The 19,991-nt window shown below is 36.9% G+C and overlaps 1 protein-coding gene across 3 annotated transcripts in view; it reads right to left on the bottom strand.

The window, feature by feature from the left end:
* Nucleotides 1-2,381: 2,381 nt before the first annotated feature.
* Nucleotides 2,382-19,991, bottom strand: part of TFDP1 (transcription factor Dp-1) — a 54,861-nt gene continuing 37,251 nt past the window's right edge. For 2 of the 3 annotated variants that reach the window (XM_009276085.2, XM_009276084.2), the window contains exons 4-11: nt 16,864-16,985; nt 15,379-15,544; nt 15,037-15,183; nt 11,364-11,432; nt 9,869-10,020; nt 8,933-9,099; nt 8,241-8,322; nt 2,382-3,726 (exon numbers count right to left, since the gene is read on the bottom strand). In XM_009276085.2, coding sequence (XP_009274360.1) covers nt 3,579-3,726; nt 8,241-8,322; nt 8,933-9,099; nt 9,869-10,020; nt 11,364-11,432; nt 15,037-15,183; nt 15,379-15,544; nt 16,864-16,985 — 1,053 coding nt within the window. In that variant the 3' untranslated portion in view covers nt 2,382-3,578. The remainder of the gene's footprint in view (nt 3,727-8,240; nt 8,323-8,932; nt 9,100-9,868; nt 10,021-11,363; nt 11,433-15,036; nt 15,184-15,378; nt 15,545-16,863; nt 16,986-19,991) is intronic. The other variant, XM_009276086.2, reaches the window with a different exon arrangement.

Below are 19,991 nucleotides of genomic sequence, written 5' to 3'. Positions count from 1 at the left end.
CCTCCTCCTGTGAACAATTCACTAAATGGTCATGTTCAAGGGTTGGTACCCTATCAGCCCCATTTATTTTTTCTTCTCTGCAACAGTTGCCCTTCGTTGAAGGAAGATTAAAAAAAAAAAATAGTCTCCCAAAGTCATAAATGCTTTTCTTTAGTTAAGACAAGCAAATTCCTACAGGACAAACAAAACAATTTACTTTTGAAACAAACAATTTAAGAGATCCTTCTTAACTTGTTACCCATGTCAAAGTAGAGAGGCAGTCTTTCAAAGCTCAGTATCACTTTAGAAAAAACAGTAAAAGGTGCACACTGTTCCCAGGATTTATCTGCAGGACCATTTCAGAGATACATATACACACATACTTTGCAACTTTTCCTCTTCTTCAGATCACAAAAGTGCTGACAACAAATGAAAGGAGTGACAGCACATCCCTTCCCTGTCATGTTTTTTCCCCAAACTGAGCCCTTACTACCATTCTCACTACCTTTACCATCTTTTAATCTTTCTTAAACTGAATTCTAGTTTCTATCTCCTTACAGTATTTTCTGCTTCCACAGATTTCCTCAACAATTTCCTGTCCATGATTTCCCCTCACATTCTGTTCCTGCTTTTGATCTTCCTTTTCCATCTGTGCGTGTGGTACCACCCTTTTCAGAGATCAGAACTATATAGTTTAAAGTTCTCTCCCACTTTCCAGGTCCTTTCATGCCAGACCTGACATTATTACATCTGTTCTACACATTCCTCTGTCTTTCCCTTTTTTTTTTTTTTAATAAAGTTTCTACTACTAGTCTTCCTTGTAGTCTTCGACTAGTCTTCTCTTGTTTTCTCATTACTTCCTCCCAACTTACACCACCTCTTCTTATGCTCCTCTGTAAACACCCTAAGTTTCAATCGGTTCTCTCTTTTCTGGTTCCCTCCTCCTCCTACTTCAAGACTCCTTTCCTCATTTCCACCTCCTCCCTCACCACTGGTCTCTTCTCTTTTTTCCCTCCTCCTCCACCTCAACACTATGACCAGGTAACTGCCTGAACTCTAGCAAGTTATTAAAAAGTCAATAGATTTTCTCCTGTTACCGATTGTTGCCTTTACCACCAGAAAGCTCTCCTGAAACAAAGGGTTATTCAGATTCATTCCCCCAAACCACTCCAATGCTGCTTGTTTAAACTCTCAAATTCCATTTCAGAGATTCATCAGCAACCAAAAGCAAGCAAAGTAATGCCTTTTGAAACGTATGTTTTGCCACACTTCCACTCCCACTTTGACCTTGTCTCATCTGAGGTCTATTCCACTGATAAGAACCAAAAGGAAACTGTCAGATGCTTTCAGCCTTCCTTACCTAACATCCCTGTACTCATTCTTTGCAGGTAAATCTTGGATCATACACTGGAGATCTAGAATGTAAGGGAAAACTGGAATAACTCCCTTGGACTGTCAAAAGTTCCTTGATAACTATTGTTGGGCTCTGCAGATAAAACTGCCATTCAACAGCAAAGATAATTTGAATCAGCTGACTCAACCGTGACAAGAACCTTGCTTCTAGCATTAGCACTCCAAAGAATGACATCTTCAGTGAGAAGCAAAGCATTTAATTAGCGCCCCCCCAAATGGTTTTCCCAGGCCCATAAAATTACATAATTTGCTTGGTTCACTCACACTACAACAAGGTTTGATACAATTAGAAAACATTCACTGCGTATCAACTGCTCGGTAGTAAGCACCCACATCCCCTTACCACAGAAGGTTTGTCAAGGCATAATCCCTCAGAGAAAAAATGTGTAACAGACTTCATATTTACCACAGGGTTTAAGTGCATCCAGGAGCCCTTGCCACAGACAGAGCAGTTGTTAGACCGTTGTCTTTGCAGCGACTCCCTGGAGTTTGTGGAAGGAACAAATCCTGACTCTGATGGCAGCCTGCAGAGTGGCTGAGCCAGTTCAGTAACCTGTGCTTTCAGGTGAGAGCAGAGGATGTGATCTAACAAAAAGGTTTAAGGTGGAAGTATACGGAAAGTAGATGAAGACGTGTTTTGAGGACAGGGGAATGTATGACGGAAAGCCAGGATTGAGGAATATGGGATGAAGTGTTAGGACAGTAAGTGTGGGATTTTAAATAGAGAAGCTGGATTGGAGTACTAAGATTGGCCTAACACTCTGAGGAACAACAGGAGACATGAAAGAAGAGAGTATACAGGGTAAGATACTGCTTTTTGCACCGTAAGTTACCAAGAGCTATAAGGGCAATTTACTAAATCAAAGCAAAAAATCTGGGCCCTCTGTAGTGCAGATGCAGCATCCTGAGACAGTTAATTCTAGGTCTTGTGACGAGAGGAAGTGAAGTGTTCTAAAATAACCCTAAAATTAGAAAAACCACAGAGCTTGTTAAAAATGCCCATGCGCGTTTTATTAATAAAAACTAACAGTGCCAAGGTTAAACAAGTAAAACAATTATAGTCTCTTTATATTCCATAAAATATTACAGAAAAGTTTATTTGTGTTTCAATAAAAAGACTACTGTCTTAGAATAGGCAGCTGACAGTATTTGTGCAGTTAATTGTTTGTGAATAAATTTAAAAAGACTACCACCTGCCCTGAAATTCCTTTTATAAAAATGAACTATTAAAAATGATTGACAAATTTTGAGTTAAAAAACTTAAAACATTCTCTATATTTAATTTCAACTTTATAATAGATTACAGGAAGATGCTTATGAAACAAATACAAACATTTGTTTCAGTACATGTCTTTATATGACAGACTTATAAGTATGTAAACAACTATATAATAAAAAGTTTCCAAAGTCTGCCTGTAAGAAATCAGGCAAATTTTACCATAAGCAATAAATCATTCCAAACCTTCAAGACATTTTATATAGCTGCACCAACTGGCAGTAAACATTTGCCAAAAACTTTGTAATTCATATGTCCCAACATACAGTGAAAAGTATATAAACTTGATGGAATCATAATGTTAGATATAATTTAAGGGAAAATAAGTTCACAACAACATTTCTGGAATTTAACACGTAAAAAAAGTAGGACGTATCTTTCTTGTTTGGTTCTTTGGACACTGCGTGATTAACAAAAAACACTACTACATTAGCTCACTATCCCTCAAAAAGTGGCATAATCAAAATACACTCCAAATAAATTGCCATTCAGTGTATTCATTTTCCACAGAAGGATAGCATTTTATTTCTCAATGATGTGTCTACATTTTCTTTAGCAAACTTTGCAAGAACATTGGGGCAAAATCCATTTTCCTTCAAGTAAAAAAAAACAAACCAAAAAACCAAAACAAAAAAACAACCAACAAACCAAAAACCCCTAAAACAAGAGTAAATAAAGGCTCTGCATTAACACACTGGTATCAAAAACACACATCCACACCACATTTTAAAATATCCTACATAAAACAATCCTTGTTTGCTTATCAGAGGTGCAATTTCTAAACTCAGAACTGCTTACCAATATTCTCCTTGAGGGATGGGGCAAAGTAATTTGAGACACTTCTCCCTAGAACAATTTATTCCTGAAGCTTGCTGAATTTTAACAAAAAATAGTCTACAAGCAAAGGGCATCAGTCGTCATCATCGTTTTCATTAAAATCGTCATCGTCGTCATCATCATCCCCAACATAAGAAACTGGTGTTTCAACTCTGGAGCCACTGTACTGAGATCCATTGGAACTTGTAGCCAACATCCCATCTCCACCATTGGAAAAGTCACTGCAAAAAAGAAAGAGAGGCCAGTTGGCATCACTTAATGATTTTTCTCAGTTTACTGTGCTCTTAAATGTAATCATAAATCTATTCCATTCCTTTAATGAACCTGCCAGTGCTACTTTATAACTTGTCTTTAATATATGTCTAAGTTGTTTCTCAAAAGCTGAAACAATTGAAGTAATTTTGAAACGGTTCTTACTATGTTTCTTCCTTTAGGTTTAATATAAAGATTAAATCCTTTCACAGGCGCTTTAGAAGTATGCTTTCCAGGTTTCTTCTAAAGTACATTTATAGTGTTAAGGCTACACAGCTATTTAAGCCCTTTAATATTTTTATGTAGCACTGGACACTTGCATCACAAGTGAATCATGTCTCTCAGAAGCACTAATCTTGATTCAAAGACTTGGAAAATCGAGGAACTAATAGCTTCTCCTTAATTCCTTGTTATTACATGGCAAACTATCATTGCTACATGTGCTGTATTTTTAACTTGAAATTGTTTTCTTCTCATTATGCTTTCCTTTTCTAGTTTAAAAAAAACCAACAACCTAAACCAAACAAAAAAACCACTAAAAAACCTCTTCAGCATCTCATATTTTTCCCTCCGTGAGAGTATCCCTACACTGACAATCCACCTCCCAGACCAGCAAGTAGATTTAGAGAGTATCCACTTTCTTACTTCTTGTTCTTTTTCCACCAAAATGCACACACGTATTGTAGATGTGGTCTGAAATGTCTTGTTCCTAGATGAACTAACTGTATACAGAAGTATTTTATTTTAAAAGAGCCAGAACATTCCTGACTCCATCATTACTTGCTATTTTGCCAATCTTTTTTATTGTTTACTTTATCAATAATTTGATAAACTATTAAATTTGGTCACAAATTCTTGACAAAATGTTTTCCTAAAAATCACAGAAATCGTATCTCCAACTTGAAAGACATTAATCATTAAAAAATTGCTTTCAAAAATGTTTGCTAGTCATTTTTTAATCCAGCTAATGCACATAATCAATCATGCACACTGCTGTTGTATGGAGCTAATTCAATGGTCTCTCTTCACACAAAATGAAATTGCAGGGGCACACCCTAGAAGCTCACAAGGAAAACATTTTCAAGAGTTTCTGCTGTTCTGCACACTTATTCAAAAGGAAGATACCAAGATATCTGTCTAGCTGTAGTCAGATGACTTACAACAGGTTCTCCATAGTTATCTGCAGAAGCAGTTTCAAAAACAAAGAAAAAAAAAAAGGAGATTATTCCTGTGTTCCTGTGAACTTTGGAAGTACAAACCCAAAAACCTGTCTCCCCTCTTTTTGATAAAAATGGAACTGGGTTTCATAAACTGAGTATCCTAGTAAGACAAAGAAACTGAGATGAAGGCATTGGTAGCAGCATCTTCAGTCTTCTGCCGACTTTCTTTAGAGAGCTTCTAATTAATTTTCAGCCTTTATGTGCCTTGGCAGCAATTTTTGGTACCAGAAAAGCTAAACATCTTGTAGTTTCCTACTGCCATGAGTATTTATATATGTACTATAATTAAACATAATTTCTCACTCCCCTTTTCCAACCTCCTAAGAAACAGAAGTGGTAGGAGTTCTTGTGCTTCTCACCAAGATAATGAACCAGTCAGCCTCTGGTTTTCTATTGGCCTCTGGCTAGTAGTGGCCTATTCAAATTTCAGTGTCTTAAAAATACATGGGCTCTTTTTCACTAACACCGTGCTCATTATCACAGAAGGAACCTTAGTGAAAACAGGAGATTTTATGTACCGTGTAAGTTCTGCTTCTCTAAAGCTATTTTAGCAGTATTCTCACTCAAGCTTCAGTTCCCTAGCACAAAACAGGCAGAATTCCCTACATTTTTTGGGGCAGCAGGAACGGGCTGGAGCATAAACCACGCTCCTCACCACTGCTAGTCCCGCACACCCCTGAGCTTAACTGTTTCCCTTGCAAGTTATTTCCTTATTTATTTGCTTTGCATTCAAGTAAGCCTACCATCTACAAAAAGGGGGGTGGGGGTGGGGTGGGTGGGTTTGGTGTTTTTTTGTTTTTGTTTTTGTGTTTTTTTTTTTTTAAAAGAAATGCTTTAAATATGTAATTGCATTAGCCTTCTAAAGTAAGCTAGATACTATCTTTAGAAGGACCTCCTTCCAACTCTGAGGGAAGGCAGATGGGTGAGAAAAAGCTGCCAGAAGACTGTCTTCAGAGAACAAGAATAAAGCTGTATTTCCTTGTCTAAAGAAACCCCATCAATACAGGATTTTTGCCTTTAAACACAAATGGCTTAAGAAATGTCCTAAAAATTAGGACTTCCTTAAGAATTTCAATAGTATAGCAATTTCCCAAATAACTTACAAGGCAGAGCCTGCCAGTGATTCTGACATAGAACAGTCATTGTTGTGGAAAGAGCCAAAGTCATCTAGAACTTGCGCTCTCCTCTCCAGCCTCACCTCAGTGTCTGCTAAAATCGTGGAACAGATCCTCCTGGAAGTTATGTTGAAGCATATGGAAGACTGGGAGGCGATTAGGGACAGTCAACATGGCTTCACCAAGGGCAAATTGTGCCTGACTAACTTAGTGGCATTCTACGATGCAATCTTCTAATGCATCAATGAACAAAGGAAGAGCTACAGAAGTAACCTACCTGGGCTTCTGGAAAGCCTTTGATACAGTCCCCCACAATATTCTTACCTCTAAATTGGAGAGAGATTTGGTGATAAGAAATTGGCTGGATGGCCACGACCAAAGAGTTACAGTCAATAGCTCAATGTCCAAATGGAAACCAGTAACGAGTGGTGTCCCTCAAGGGTCCATACTGGGACCAGTACTATTTAGTATCTTCATTAATGACAAACAAACAGGGATTGAGTGCACCCTCAGCAAGTTTGTGGATGACACCAAGCCAAGTGGTGCGGCCGACAGTCTTGAGGGAAGGAATGCCATCCAGAGGGACCATGACAGGCTTGAGGCGTGGGCCCATGCGAACTGCATGAAGTTCAACAAGGCCAAGTGCAAGGTCCTGCACCTGGGTCCTGGCAATCCCTAGTATCAGTACAGACTGGGGGATGAAGGGATTGAGAGCAGCCCTGTGGAGAAGGACTTGGGAATACTGGTGGATGAAAAATTGGACATGAGCTGGCAATGTGCACTTGCAGCCCAGAAAGCCAATTGTATCCTGGGTTGCATCAAAAGAAACATGGCCAGCAGGTTGAGGAAGGTGATTCTCTCTCTACTCCGCCCTTGTGAGACCCGACCCAGAGTACTGCATCCAGCTCTGGGGTCCCCAGTACAAGGCAGATGTTGACCTAGTAGAGCAGGTCCAGAAGAGGGCCATGAAAATGGTCAGAGGGCTGGAACACCTCTCCCATGAAGAAAGGCTGAGAAGAGTTGGGGTGGTTCAGCCTGGTGAAGAGAAGGCTCCGGGGAGACCTTATTGCAGCCTATCAGTACTTAAAGGGAACTTGTAAGAAATACGGAGAAAGATGTTTTACCAGGGCCTGCAGTGACAGACAAGGGGCAACGGTTTTAAACAGAAAGACGGTAGGTTTAGACTGGACATAAGGAAGAAATTTTTTACGATGAGAGTGGTGAGACAACGGAACAGGTTGCCCAGAGAAGCTGTGGATGCCCCATCCCTGGAAGGATTCAAGGCCAGGCTGGACGAAGCTTTGAGCAACCTGATCTAGTGAAAGATGTCCTTGCCCATGGCAGGAGGAGTGGACTAGATGATCTTTGAAGATTCCTTCCAACCCAAATCATTCTGCAATTCTGAAATTGCCCAGATTGGATTAGTGGCATTACACGTACAACAGAAATTTAACTAACTTTTCAGATAAGGCTAAGTTTCTGGACACAACAGAAACAACTGGTAGAAAATTAACACCGTTGCAGATAATTTGTTCAGCTAATCAGCTTGCTCAATTCAAATATTTTTTAACAATGTTAAACATTTCAATATTTGACTCATTTTACAACTTAGCAGAGCTCACAGAAGGACATCTTTTTGATTAATGCAACAGCAAGAAACTATCGAGTAGTGACTACATAACTATTATTTTTCTCTTGCTATATAAGCTGAAAAATGACGTATGTCCAACACAAAGTTAAATACAAGTCACAGTTTATCACTCTACTACCTTCTGATGCTGTTTAAAACCGAAAGACCAAAACCTTTTTTTAAGTTAGGCACTAATGACCAAGGGATAATCTTGCCCATATTATATCTTTAGGGAAACATCTGTTTTCTTGTCACAAACGTCAAACTAAACAAAAAATAATACATTCAAGATCAACATCAGTCTAAACAATTTTTCTTCCACTATACAGTAAAAGATTTCTTTAATGACACTGGTAAGAACCACCACTACTCAAGTAAAAGCGATGTCTGAGAATAAACTTAAACACATATCCACACCACATTTAATCAAAACAGAACTTGTTTCATGAAGTATTTAATCTCTTTAAGTTTCTTTGATGATCACTGATTTTAAAAACTAATTGATAATTTCATCTCACCTGGCTGAAAATCTTGTGCCATTTGATGCAGAACCTGATGAAGATGTGACATATACACTGCTGATTGATCCCTGAGCCATTTCTGTAAAACGAACAATATGTATTTCAAGAATACTATAACACACACTCATCTAATTCAGTGGAAATACTTAATCCTTTTCAAGTCCAGAAAAGGAGTCTTGCAACCAAAACAACAAAACATATTGAGGTACTATATACAAAACAGCATAATTAAAAAAAAAGAAGCTCGCGCAACAGCAAAATTTCAAAATATATTAAAAAACCGCTTTATTTTGAAATGAGAAAGTCAGATGTCTTCAGTATTCTTATATAATGAAAATGATAAAGCAATATAAAATGAAGCCATGACCATGTTTGCACTTATTACCCCTTTTGCCTTTGCAGGCGAATCAACTATAAATACTGTCCTCTTAAAAGAATTACACATTGCAAAGGTCTACTTGTGTGGTATAATGCAAAATGTGGTTCTGCGAAGAGCAACTGCCCATTCTCTATGAATCTCTATGTTACTTGTTCCCTAAGGTACACTAAAAAGCATATATATTTGAAAACTTGTTAGAAACCTTCACCACAAACCAGTGGAAATTAACTGATCTTAGGTATTTTCATGTTTTTTACTTGAGTCCCGTATTAAGGAGGAAAACAAAACAACTCTTCTTGGAATAACTAACCTGTCACATATGGTTCCAGAGCTTTAGGAACCAAACTCCTCGCAATTTTTAGGTCCTCTGCTGAACAGCTTCCAGATTCTAGCCCACAAGCCATTCCCATTCGTTTTAGTACTTCTATATCATCATGTATTTCAAAAGTATTGTCAAAATTAAATAGATATTCAAACCTGGAGAGGAAAAAATGTCTCAATTAGCTTCAATTACTTTAACTACCTTTCCAGTTTCAGGAATTGCAGCATTTCAAAAGCTTAACACACAGTGTCAGTGACACATCGGATTAAGCAATCAAAATTTTCAAGATTTATGTATTTGACAGCAAGCAACTAAAACTGTAATTATACACACTATATAAATCATTAACAGGTTTAACAGATACAGAGTTTTAATTAAACATTTTTCATGTTTGATAACTTTCTTTAATCCCATTCCTCTGCCTACTGTGGGGTTTTTTTCATGTTTTTAAGCTTTTCTAGTAAGCTAATAGTGCAAGTAGAAACCACTGCTACATTCAGCTTTTATTCTGCAGATGAAAAACCTAGCTTTTTGAACCAAAAGCAGAGAACAGCAGTTCCGAAAGCAAACCCATTTTCAATTCTGCTGGCTGCATTTCATCATGTTAAAGCCAAAGGAAAACACTACTTGGTAAAGTATAATAAACTTCAGCAGAGCTGCCTTACTATCTAGAGATGTTAGAAGCAAAGTAAGTCTTAAATAAGTTATTGTGAACGCAATTATTCTGTTTATTAAAAAGATCTACAAAACTGTTTCTATTCAACATGACTAAGTGTTACCTGTCTGAAATGCATGTTCTCAATCTACAAAAGGCCCAAGTAAGTTTATTTGTATTTCATTTTTAACAAATCTAGATGAACACTTTAGCATGCACATAAAACTCACAGCTGTACCAAAAGCCAGACAGAAAACTTGTTAACTCACTTGTCATTTGAAATACTGCAGTCAATCACTGTCTTCTTGCTGGTGTTCACAATGATAAATGGCAAATGGATGACAGAATTGGAAGGTGGCGGTCGATTTGCCTGTTGTTCTGCTTGACGGTTTCGCTGAACAAGGTTCTTGAAGGCAATTTGCTAGAAAAAGCAATAGTGATATGATAAACCTTTAAGATCCTGTTAACAATAAAATCCCTCAGATAGAGAATACCAGCAATGGTTGCAGCAAGTAAATGCACAAAAGGACAGAGAGTGTTCACCATATTCCTGCATGTTAAGATGCAAGAGAGACAAATGATAGTATTGAAAAATACAACACAGTAAAACTTGACTGAGAAAAAAAAAAAAGCACATTTTAATAACTATGTCAGGACAGTTCCCTGGACAGATCCTTGACAGAATGAAGAGATAACAATGAGTGGAAAAAGGAATTTTCATATAGCATCCTACTTCCACTCTGTTTACTATTGCCCGCTAGCTACCGCACTCCACAAGAACAGTTGAATGATTAATACTGTATTGTTGCTGAAATTATATGCTAAAAAACAGTTAACGTTTGGGATTTGAATGTCTGACTTTAGGTTTCTGAATTACTCAGCTAAGATTAGTGACTTTACTCTCACACCTTACCAAAACTGCTTTTCAGAATGGAATGTTCATATTTTCAAGATTAGCAATTGTAAGAATTAAAAACTCAAGTTAACTATTGAAACTCAAGTTATAAATCTTACAGTAAGCCACCAAACTAAGAAAAAGTATTTTTCTGGTCACGGAATCAAATGAAATAAACAGGAATTAAAAAACAAAATCCAAAGCCAACACAGAGGCTGATAAAAATCAAACAGCTGTTGAGATTGTTGTCCCACAGCTGTCTGTACTTTCTTTCTGCGTGCCCTCCCTGAGATTCTCATTCCTATTGCGTAGGTAATGCAACTACTAAGGGATACCTTCCAGTGAACCAGCAGCACAGTGACTTAGGGGATAGACTACTGCTTCCCCCAGGGTACTAGGGGAAATCTGGGAAGGAGTTCAGCAACTGTTTCACAGCAGTTAAGCCACTTACACAGCAGGGGCGGCAACGTCCCAGAAAGGCCAGACAGAGCATTATGAGAGACGACCTCTACAGTCACGTAATTTTACCTATGGACTCTAACACAGAAAAACATTCTAGATACAAGAACTGAATTGGAAAATTCAGAGGGAACAGCATGAATTACAGCTCCTGTCAGCATAAATCTTGTTTAAACATACTTGAAACTGCAAAAGAATTCATCGTGACTCATGGAAGGTTGCTGGCTTCCCCAATAGCAATGGCCAACAGCATGGTGCCAGCTAAACTACAGTGCTAAATTAAAACTGCATATGCCTTATCCTGAAATTCACCTCTAGTCTTCTTAGAAGTTTCCCATCCCTTACTGGGATAAAACAGGAATACAGATATAAGTTACCTTGCCCTATAGACAAGAGTACCTTGACTGTACCTGTAGAATGAGTTCTTGTAGTTGAGACTGTTTTTGCTTTATTCTTTCAAGTCTTCTCTGTTTCTCCACCTTAAGACAGAAAAAGGATTGATCAGTTTGTTTTAAGTAGCATTTTATATCAACATTTTCTCCCTTTAAAATCATTTCAATACCAGAGAACTGGAGGTAGTTGACATATGATGTCAATCATTAAAGTTCTGCAGATAATTTAGAGATCTAACTATCAAGACTCACATCAGTACTACTGATGGAAACTGTAACAAAGAACAGCATTAGAACACTAGGGAATAAAGTACAATATATCGGGGAGAGGGTAAAAACATCTTTGCAAACAGAAGTTATGCCTCAAAGAATTATCCAAATTCTCTCAAGGGGACAAAGAGCATGTGGACCAGAAGGATCCACTTGATGTAGTCTACTGATATTGGAAGTACTGGAGAAGATCCATCAAAGACGGTTAAAAGAAATGAAGCTGCTATGGAGCTCAAGATTAAGTCCTCACAGTACTAAATACATACTAAATAATAACATAAAAGATAGGAGACAAAATGGTAGGAAACAAACAGCTTTCTCAGTGGAGGAAGCTCACCAGCAGATTCCCACAAGGACTTAATTTACAGACCGTTATTCAAATTATAGAGGATCAGAATAAGGGGATGAAGAGCAAGGTGACAGCATCTACTGACAATGCTGGGTTACCTGACATAGTAAAAAGAGAGCTCGTCATAAAGCACACTCAAAGTGTCTTGTAGCATTCAGTGATTGTATCATCAAAATTATATTTGGTAAATGTAATGTGGTATGTGTGAGAAAACATAATCCTATCCATGCATATTTTAGAAATAAAATGACATTCAGTAGAGATCTTGAATTACAGTATCTACAAAAACCATCAACTCAGTACACCACAGCAGCCAAAAATTTGAATTAGGCAAGGAACAGAGAACAAAACAGAAATTATCACTACATCAGTGTATGAACCAGAACATTTACATCTTCAATTCTGTAGGTCTGTTGTTTCTATTTCAAAAAGACCATACAAAAGAGCAGTCAGGATAATCAATGGTACAGAACAGATTTCATACAAGGGAATAATGAATAAACTAGGACTCTACAGAAAGGAGAATGAAATAATGGGGGAGAACATGGGAAATACCTATGAAACCATGAATAGGATGGAGAAACTGAACAAGGAATGACCAGGTCACCATCACTTCCAATGAGGAGAAAAAAAAAAAAAAGAGGATATTTGAACTAAATATACTAAGGAACATAGTAAATATAGTATGTTCAAAACCAAACAAAAGGTATTTCATTAGAAGCTTCTAACACACCTGAAACTCACTGCCACAAATGACTCAGTATTAAAAGTAAACTTTGTGCAAAGTAAAAATCTGTGGAAGAAAAAAATTAATTGAGGGCTATTAAATAGAAGGATACTACATCTGCCTCAGGTTATGCCTGAACCACAAGTTACAGGAGAAAACATCACTAAATACTTTCTCTAATCTTATACTCCTTCCTAGGTAACTGCTACTGTCAGGCAAGATACTAGATAGACAGACCGCTGGCCTGGACATCAAATGTTATTCTTAGGTCCTTAAAATATGCAACTAACAAGAAAATTACTGGAGTTAAAAATTCACATGAATGCAGTTTTCTGTTTGTTTTCGGTGAATAAAAACCAGAAGTGTACACAGTTGAAAAAACTGCAAAAAGGCATGATGTTATATTTTAAAAAAAAGGAAAAAAAAGGTAGGACCAAGTCTTATAATTTAGCATTAGAAAATAAGTCAAATAACCGCCTCCGCCCAAAAAACTTACCACAACTCACCTGAGATATTTTCCTATGACATACATGTAAACTACATTGCTTTCCATATTACTTCAAGATGCAGACCTTATTAATTGCCCCACACCCTCTCTTTTTGCATTATCAGGATGTATTTTACCAAATCTAATATTCTAAATTACACACAAAATACAGCTTTAAAAAGACTAAATACTTGATGGGGAACCCCTCAAACTCTTATGTTCCCTTGTAAACTATTTGGCTTGATTTTTCAACAGTTTAAGGGTGAAGTTAAGCAATATCAGATGGACTAGTAAAAAAAGTTTATCAGGCTTGACAATTTCACAAATTAAACATTAGCCTCCACAAACTCATTAAAAAGAATCTTATTGCAAAACTTCGCAGGTAATGTCACTAATAATTTAAATGTCAACAGAGCTTGCAGAAATAGGAGCTAGAATACTCATGAAGCAATAATGGGGAAGGGAGGAATCCTGCAATTTCCTCAAGTAAGCTCAACACATCTTCGGATTTTTGCTATTTTCAAGACTGTATTACACTTGTGGCTCAATTATTCAGTGGTTAACTCCTTCCTCCTCTTGTGACATCCAATTAACAAGTTCTTACTTTGGTATCAGAAGTTATCATTGTTCCCATCTTAAACGCATGAACCTTCACTGTGCATTATTACATTCTAAGTTGCTTTTTTTACTTCAATACTAATATTATCCTACTCTTCTTTAGGACATTATCAATCATGACATCAAACCCAGCTGAATGAGCCACACTTCTTTTTCTTTTGCTCCAACATTACTGGCAATGCCATACTTTGTGAGATCCAGAGAGATCTACTTTTAAAATCCCCCCAGCTAGCTGGTTCCCTATTCAGCACGCAGCACTGTCATCTTCAAACCACTTCACCTTCCATACTCACCCTACTATTTATGCCCCAATTATCACTCTCTTACCTTAACTAATAATTTTCACTTGGGATGATAAATACTTAAATAAAACTCAATCTGAGTTTTATATAGGGTATTTGAGAAATACCCTATATTTTCTTCATCTAGATAGCAATTACAGTACTAACTGAAAAATCAATTCTCAGTATCAAACAAAAATCTCCACAGAATTAGCCCTTTGTAGATAGATTCCAATTTTTTTTCCAATTTGTCAGCTTCTACACTGATTTTTCAGTCCTACTGAAGGGAATTTACACTTATTAAGAATAAATACAAAGTCTTATTCTATTCTGATAAAGTGAATTGACTTCAGTAAAGCTCCGTAACTTTATTATCTTGCAAATGTCAGGATATTAAAAAAAAAAAGTCCTTCCAGAACTTATGATGCCTTTCAGTATAAAACATTTTACTTCTTACCCAAGACATGTAGTAAAAAAGTCTGACATGTTCATGTAAGACAAATGTCAGAAATACCTAAGACCTGCAGCAACAAAGAAAGAGCAATGCATATAAATGCTGATATACATGCAACAACTATCATCACAGATGTATTATTTGTCTGGCATCTGGAGAAAACAATCTTCCTGACTCTTGAGCACCACTATTGCAATGTTGGAAATGCACATTAATCTTTCAGTTTGATTAACTTCCACTCAGACGCATTTCATATATACTGTAAAAGCTGTGACAGAGCTGTATTTCTGACACGTAAGAATTAAAAAAAAAAAAAATTAAGCAATCTGGAAGTTTAAATGTGTGTTCTGTACATAAAAATAAAATTCAGAAGAGAGTCAAAAGGGACCATACTATTCTACCTTGCTATCTCAGAAGATCACATGCACATGTTGTATCAGAACGTATTAAAGCTGTAAACATTTACTCAAACACAAAGCCATTGTGAACTTCCTAATACATGTACCTCTAAATTCTGACATTCCTGAGCCGAGTTAGTAGGTAGACCAATCCATTTGATTTCCTTCTTCTCCTTAGAGATAATGTTCATGGCCATAAGGACGTTTAAGGCATCATAGACACGTCGTCTAATATTCTTCTGGTCATAAGCCTGCTGTAAACATAGTGTATTAATCAAAAACATACCTGTGACAAAAATGTTTGAAAATAAATATATTACAGTAAATGGGTAAACTCAGGTAATGTCTGAACTGTTTCATTTAGCAGTAGGAAAAGAAATACAAAAGTCTCAAAAGAAATTTCTCTTCCCCCATTCAGTTCACGTGTAATTGACCTCCCATATACTTACTGATTCATTTGGTGAAATGTGATTATCAGTGGTACTGAATTCTGCAACCAACTCGTCTGCCACCTCATTGTATGAGGTGGTTCCTTTTCTTTGTACCTTCTCACAAACCTTCATAGAGAAATGACGTAAACCCTTGCCATTCTTCTCTCCTTTTTTGTTCCGCTTCCTAAATATATGTATAATATATATTTTAAGAAGATTTGAACTTTGGAATATTTAATGTCTCTTTTTCAAATACAGGCACACTGCTGTAAAAAAACAAGCCTTCCCTTTTGTTCTGCTTCTCACCCCTTCCCAACATCTTTTCCTGTGATTTTTTTCCCCTATGATTTACAATAATTAACAATTCTAATATCTTGATGCTGAAACACAGTACAAATTCATTCTTTTGGCAACTCTGCTAGCTCCAGTAGCAGATAAGAAGTTAAAAATAGGGATATTCCTTGAAGAAGTCAATAAAGAAAACCTTCCAATCTTCAAGAAAAGAAGGGATAGGGGGATAAATGCTAAAATATGAAGTGTGAATTACAGGAGGTAACTGTTTTTGGTCTTATTTTTTTGTCTTTTTTTTTTTTTTTAAATTTAAATAGCCCATCTACTTTGACCACAAAAAATTATATTGATTGAGCATATCAGACGTAAGTCCGATACTGACTGAACAGATGAAGTCTGATATTGGTTGAACTCTCTAAACATTACACTATTACTAAACCACAGATTTGAAGTTATACAGTACATGAAGTTGCTATGAAAACTCTGAAGTTACAAGATACAAGAAGTATAACAGTTTTCTGCATATATTTTAAATAAAAAGTTCCTTGTAACTTGAGGAAAAATATAAGTATCAATAAAATTAGTATCAGCAACGGAACCTCTCAGTTCTCCACATCTCATTTCACTGTGTAATTCCAAAGTAGGAAACTATTTATGTGTAACAAGACACTGATGACAAATTTAGTCTTAAAGCAACTACATTTAACAAGAGACATTTAAAAACAAGCTTGCATGAGAAAAGACACCAAAAGAATGCATTCATTGTATCTCATACTTTTTCCCAATAAGGACTACGTTCTTATTTCAAATGATACTTTGGGACACACTTGTTCAATCTGAAATGTACTGTATTTTTTTGGAAGTACACCAGCAAAACAGAAATGCCAAATTAAAAACTGAATCAAGTCAGATGAATTCCTGTGTCTTTTCAGGAGCTAAATTCTCTAAATGTAAGTAATGTGAGAATATCTGTCAGAGTTTACAGAAAATATTCTAGTTCCTTTTACGACAAATGAGGGGGTATTCATTTTTGTGTGGCTATTCCTGATTTTAATACAATATACTTTAACGTTGAAGTGCTCTTGATGGAAAGGTAAACAGACCATCTCTCTCACACTGCTAGCCTGAAGAGTACATACACTATCACAGTGAACATTTAGAATAAAAGTTCCAAACAATTTATTAATCCTTTGTAACTTTTATTTTGCTCACCCAGCAGACCACGGCGAAGAATCTGCAGTCTGGTTCTGTGATACAAAATGTGTGTTAGGTGTATGTGGACTTCCTACCAGGATAGTATTTGGCGCTGAAGGTCTCTGAGGTGTACCAATAACCTACAGTAAAGATAAAATAATTTGGAAAATGATCATAAGTATTCCTAGGTATTCATATGCTGCACGATTCAAATGATCCATTATCCAAACAACACTAATACTTTTTTTCTACCTCTTCTATTAGATGCATTGAATTTATACACATTAGCACAAAAACCTTCAGGCTACAGATTATATAGTTAGAGCACTCCCTAAGTAATGAGCATTTATGTTTCATCCTTCTTAAATGAGCTTTTCATGCTTGCTAGATTTCTCAACACTGTTCAACACCAAGGCAAAAATCAAAACACACATGCTCTCTCTCCCCCAAAAGAAAAAGGGAAAAAAGGAGGGAAAAAAAACCCTCCCCCAAAAGAAAAAGGGAAAAAAGGAGGAAAAAAAAAAAAACAAACCACAACCCTACAGGCTATGTATAAAGAAGTTGCAGTTACAGTTAAAATATGAACATATGAAACAAGATCTGAAAATCAGTAAAAGCAGAGAGAAAATGCAAAGCTGTTGCAAGAAAGGCCAAATTCTCTCCTGCAGTCAGTCTCTAACACTACAGAGTCAAAACCAAAATGCAAGTTTGTTAGAGGTAAGGAAGAGTAAGGGCCAACTTTCTTTATCACTGCAGTGAGCGAGACCAATTTAGGCAGAACCATTACATTCCGAACATGTTACGAGAACACTCAGCTGATCACAGTCTTCCAGCATACAGGTAAGTAGTCCTGAAGATGTACTAATTTGATCATGAGTAATACATACATTCGCACACAGAGCCATGCTCTCCTTATCTGTGAAACTACCTGAAGCAGAACTCCCACTTTTGCAGATGATGTTTTTTTATCTCTGAAATGTTATAAGTGTAACTTTCTAGAGCATACGTATTTAGGAAAACAAAATGATACTGTACATATTTCTATTTTGTAGAAAGACACGCCTACTTTTTGGGGGTACATTTACTTCCCAGTGGAAACCGTAGGTTGCATCCCTGACATCAGGTAAGTGAAACAAACATCAAATGAACCTAAACTCATAACCACCCACAAGCTTGCTGTATTTTCCTGCAGCCACATTCTGCCTCACCAACAAAATTTTAAAGCTTCTTCCTCAGGCTAGCTTCAATAATTTAGTCTCAACAAGAGTAAAACAGAAAAACTGAAAACCCAAAATGAAACATTTTATGCATGAAAGCTAAAATGAACCAAAATTTGAATAACCTTTAGATGCAGAATGCAAAAGGTAGTCTAGTGACTATTAGATGTGATTTCAGCTGCCTGGAAGGACAAACAGCTGCATTTTTTCCCAAATACTGTATATTATGCCACCTCTCTGAGTAGTTCACATACAAAGGTTGTTACATCCACTTCTGACAGCTGGAAAATCTTAGGTCCTCCTCCCCTTTCCAGTAGCTTTGTTCCATACTTAAAATGTTTCTAATTCTTATGGAAAGTCAACTAATCTCCTAATCTACTTTTCATAACCAAAACTTCTGATTGTGGGAAACAGAACGAGGGCGGGGGATGCCAAACAGGCACAGGACATGTGAACCACCTCACTTTCTCCTCATGAAAAATACACTATCAGTTCTGCTATTGACTGGTCTGGTTCACCAAATGTCTCAAAAGACTGCGAAAACCACCCGCGTGCTATTCCAGTAATGTAGACAATACAGAGAACAGAGGAAAGCTGTTAGCTAGTTTTTATTCCCTAGGATGCAGTTACAGAAGACTGGAAGAGATGATTCAACATCTTGCTCGCAAAGGCTAGAATTAGAGGGTCCCACTCTATTCCCGAATTTCCTAATTCCACAAGCAGCCCCACCATCACCCTGGTGCCACATCTAGAATTTGTATGACTGTGCAGGAAGATGAGAGCCAAGCCAGTACAGGGGAGGGGGTGGAATTATAGCTGGGAGAAAAACAAACCATTTGGCAGCAGCAAACCCTGGACATCTACTGCGCTCAGTAGTGTCTTGAAATACTCAACAGCACAAAGGAATAAAGGAATGCGTGTACAAATTCACAGGCTCATTTCTAGAGTGGAAAAGTGAAGTCTGTTTAGTACATTCAAAACCTGCTCTGCATTCCCATTCTAACTCACAGAAGTCTGCAAACTAGCCAGAATTATATGTTTTAATGTATCACTATTAAGGAAGACGCTACAGTCTAGAGTTTCAGAATCTTCTAAGGAATTACTTAGTATTATTGGCTCCTTAATAGAAATGTTAATGCCTCTAACTTTTACTCACAAGTTCATAAACAACCATGACTTTGAATGAAAAGAGCATGACTGAAAAGAGTTAAGCAGTATCAAGTCACCGGGAACATCCTAAAATGAAAGCTTATAGATAGAATTAGAGAGGATGTTTTTAGAGGAAATAGAGGGACTGCGGAGGGGGAGCAAAGGTAGAAAAAGAAGTGCCTGCTGCTTTAAGCTTCCTGATTTCAAAAGAACAAGATTATAGTTTAGCTCAGGACAACGGGGAAAACAGCAAGACAGCCCACACACTCTACTTCACTGTACTCAATAGAAAAACTTATATGGGGACAGTATTAAGAAAAAGAAATCAGACTACCTGAACAAAGAACACAAGCTCAGAAAATTAAGTACTTAAGTATTAAACCCCTGTTTTTACCACACAAAGGTTAGAAAGTTGAGCGGGCTCACAAGCCAACTCCTCAACTCTGCTTCCCAAGAACATTTTGCACATTGACAGAAAATTTATCTCCTCTTAATTTTCAGGGTTCTAGAGGTAATTTTTTTTTATAGTTCTTGCTATCCTCCCTTCAGAACTGTAAAGTCAACAGAAATTTAGTATTAAACCCCTGTTTTTACCACACAAAGGTTAGAAAGTTGAGCGGGCTCACAAGCCAACTCCTCAACTCTGCTTCCCAAGAACATTTTGCACATTGACAGAAAATTTATCTCCTCTTAATTTTCAGGGTTCTAGAGGTAATTTTTTTTTATAGTTCTTGCTATCCTCCCTTCAGAACTGTAAAGTCAACAGAAATTTACTAAAAT

This window comes from Aptenodytes forsteri, unplaced genomic scaffold, assembly GCF_000699145.1.
Source record: "Aptenodytes forsteri isolate BGI_AS27 unplaced genomic scaffold, ASM69914v1 Scaffold96, whole genome shotgun sequence".
Taxonomy (NCBI): domain Eukaryota; kingdom Metazoa; phylum Chordata; class Aves; order Sphenisciformes; family Spheniscidae; genus Aptenodytes; species Aptenodytes forsteri.
Note: the sequence above shows the minus strand (reverse complement) of the source record. Positions and strands in the feature narration are given on the sequence as shown.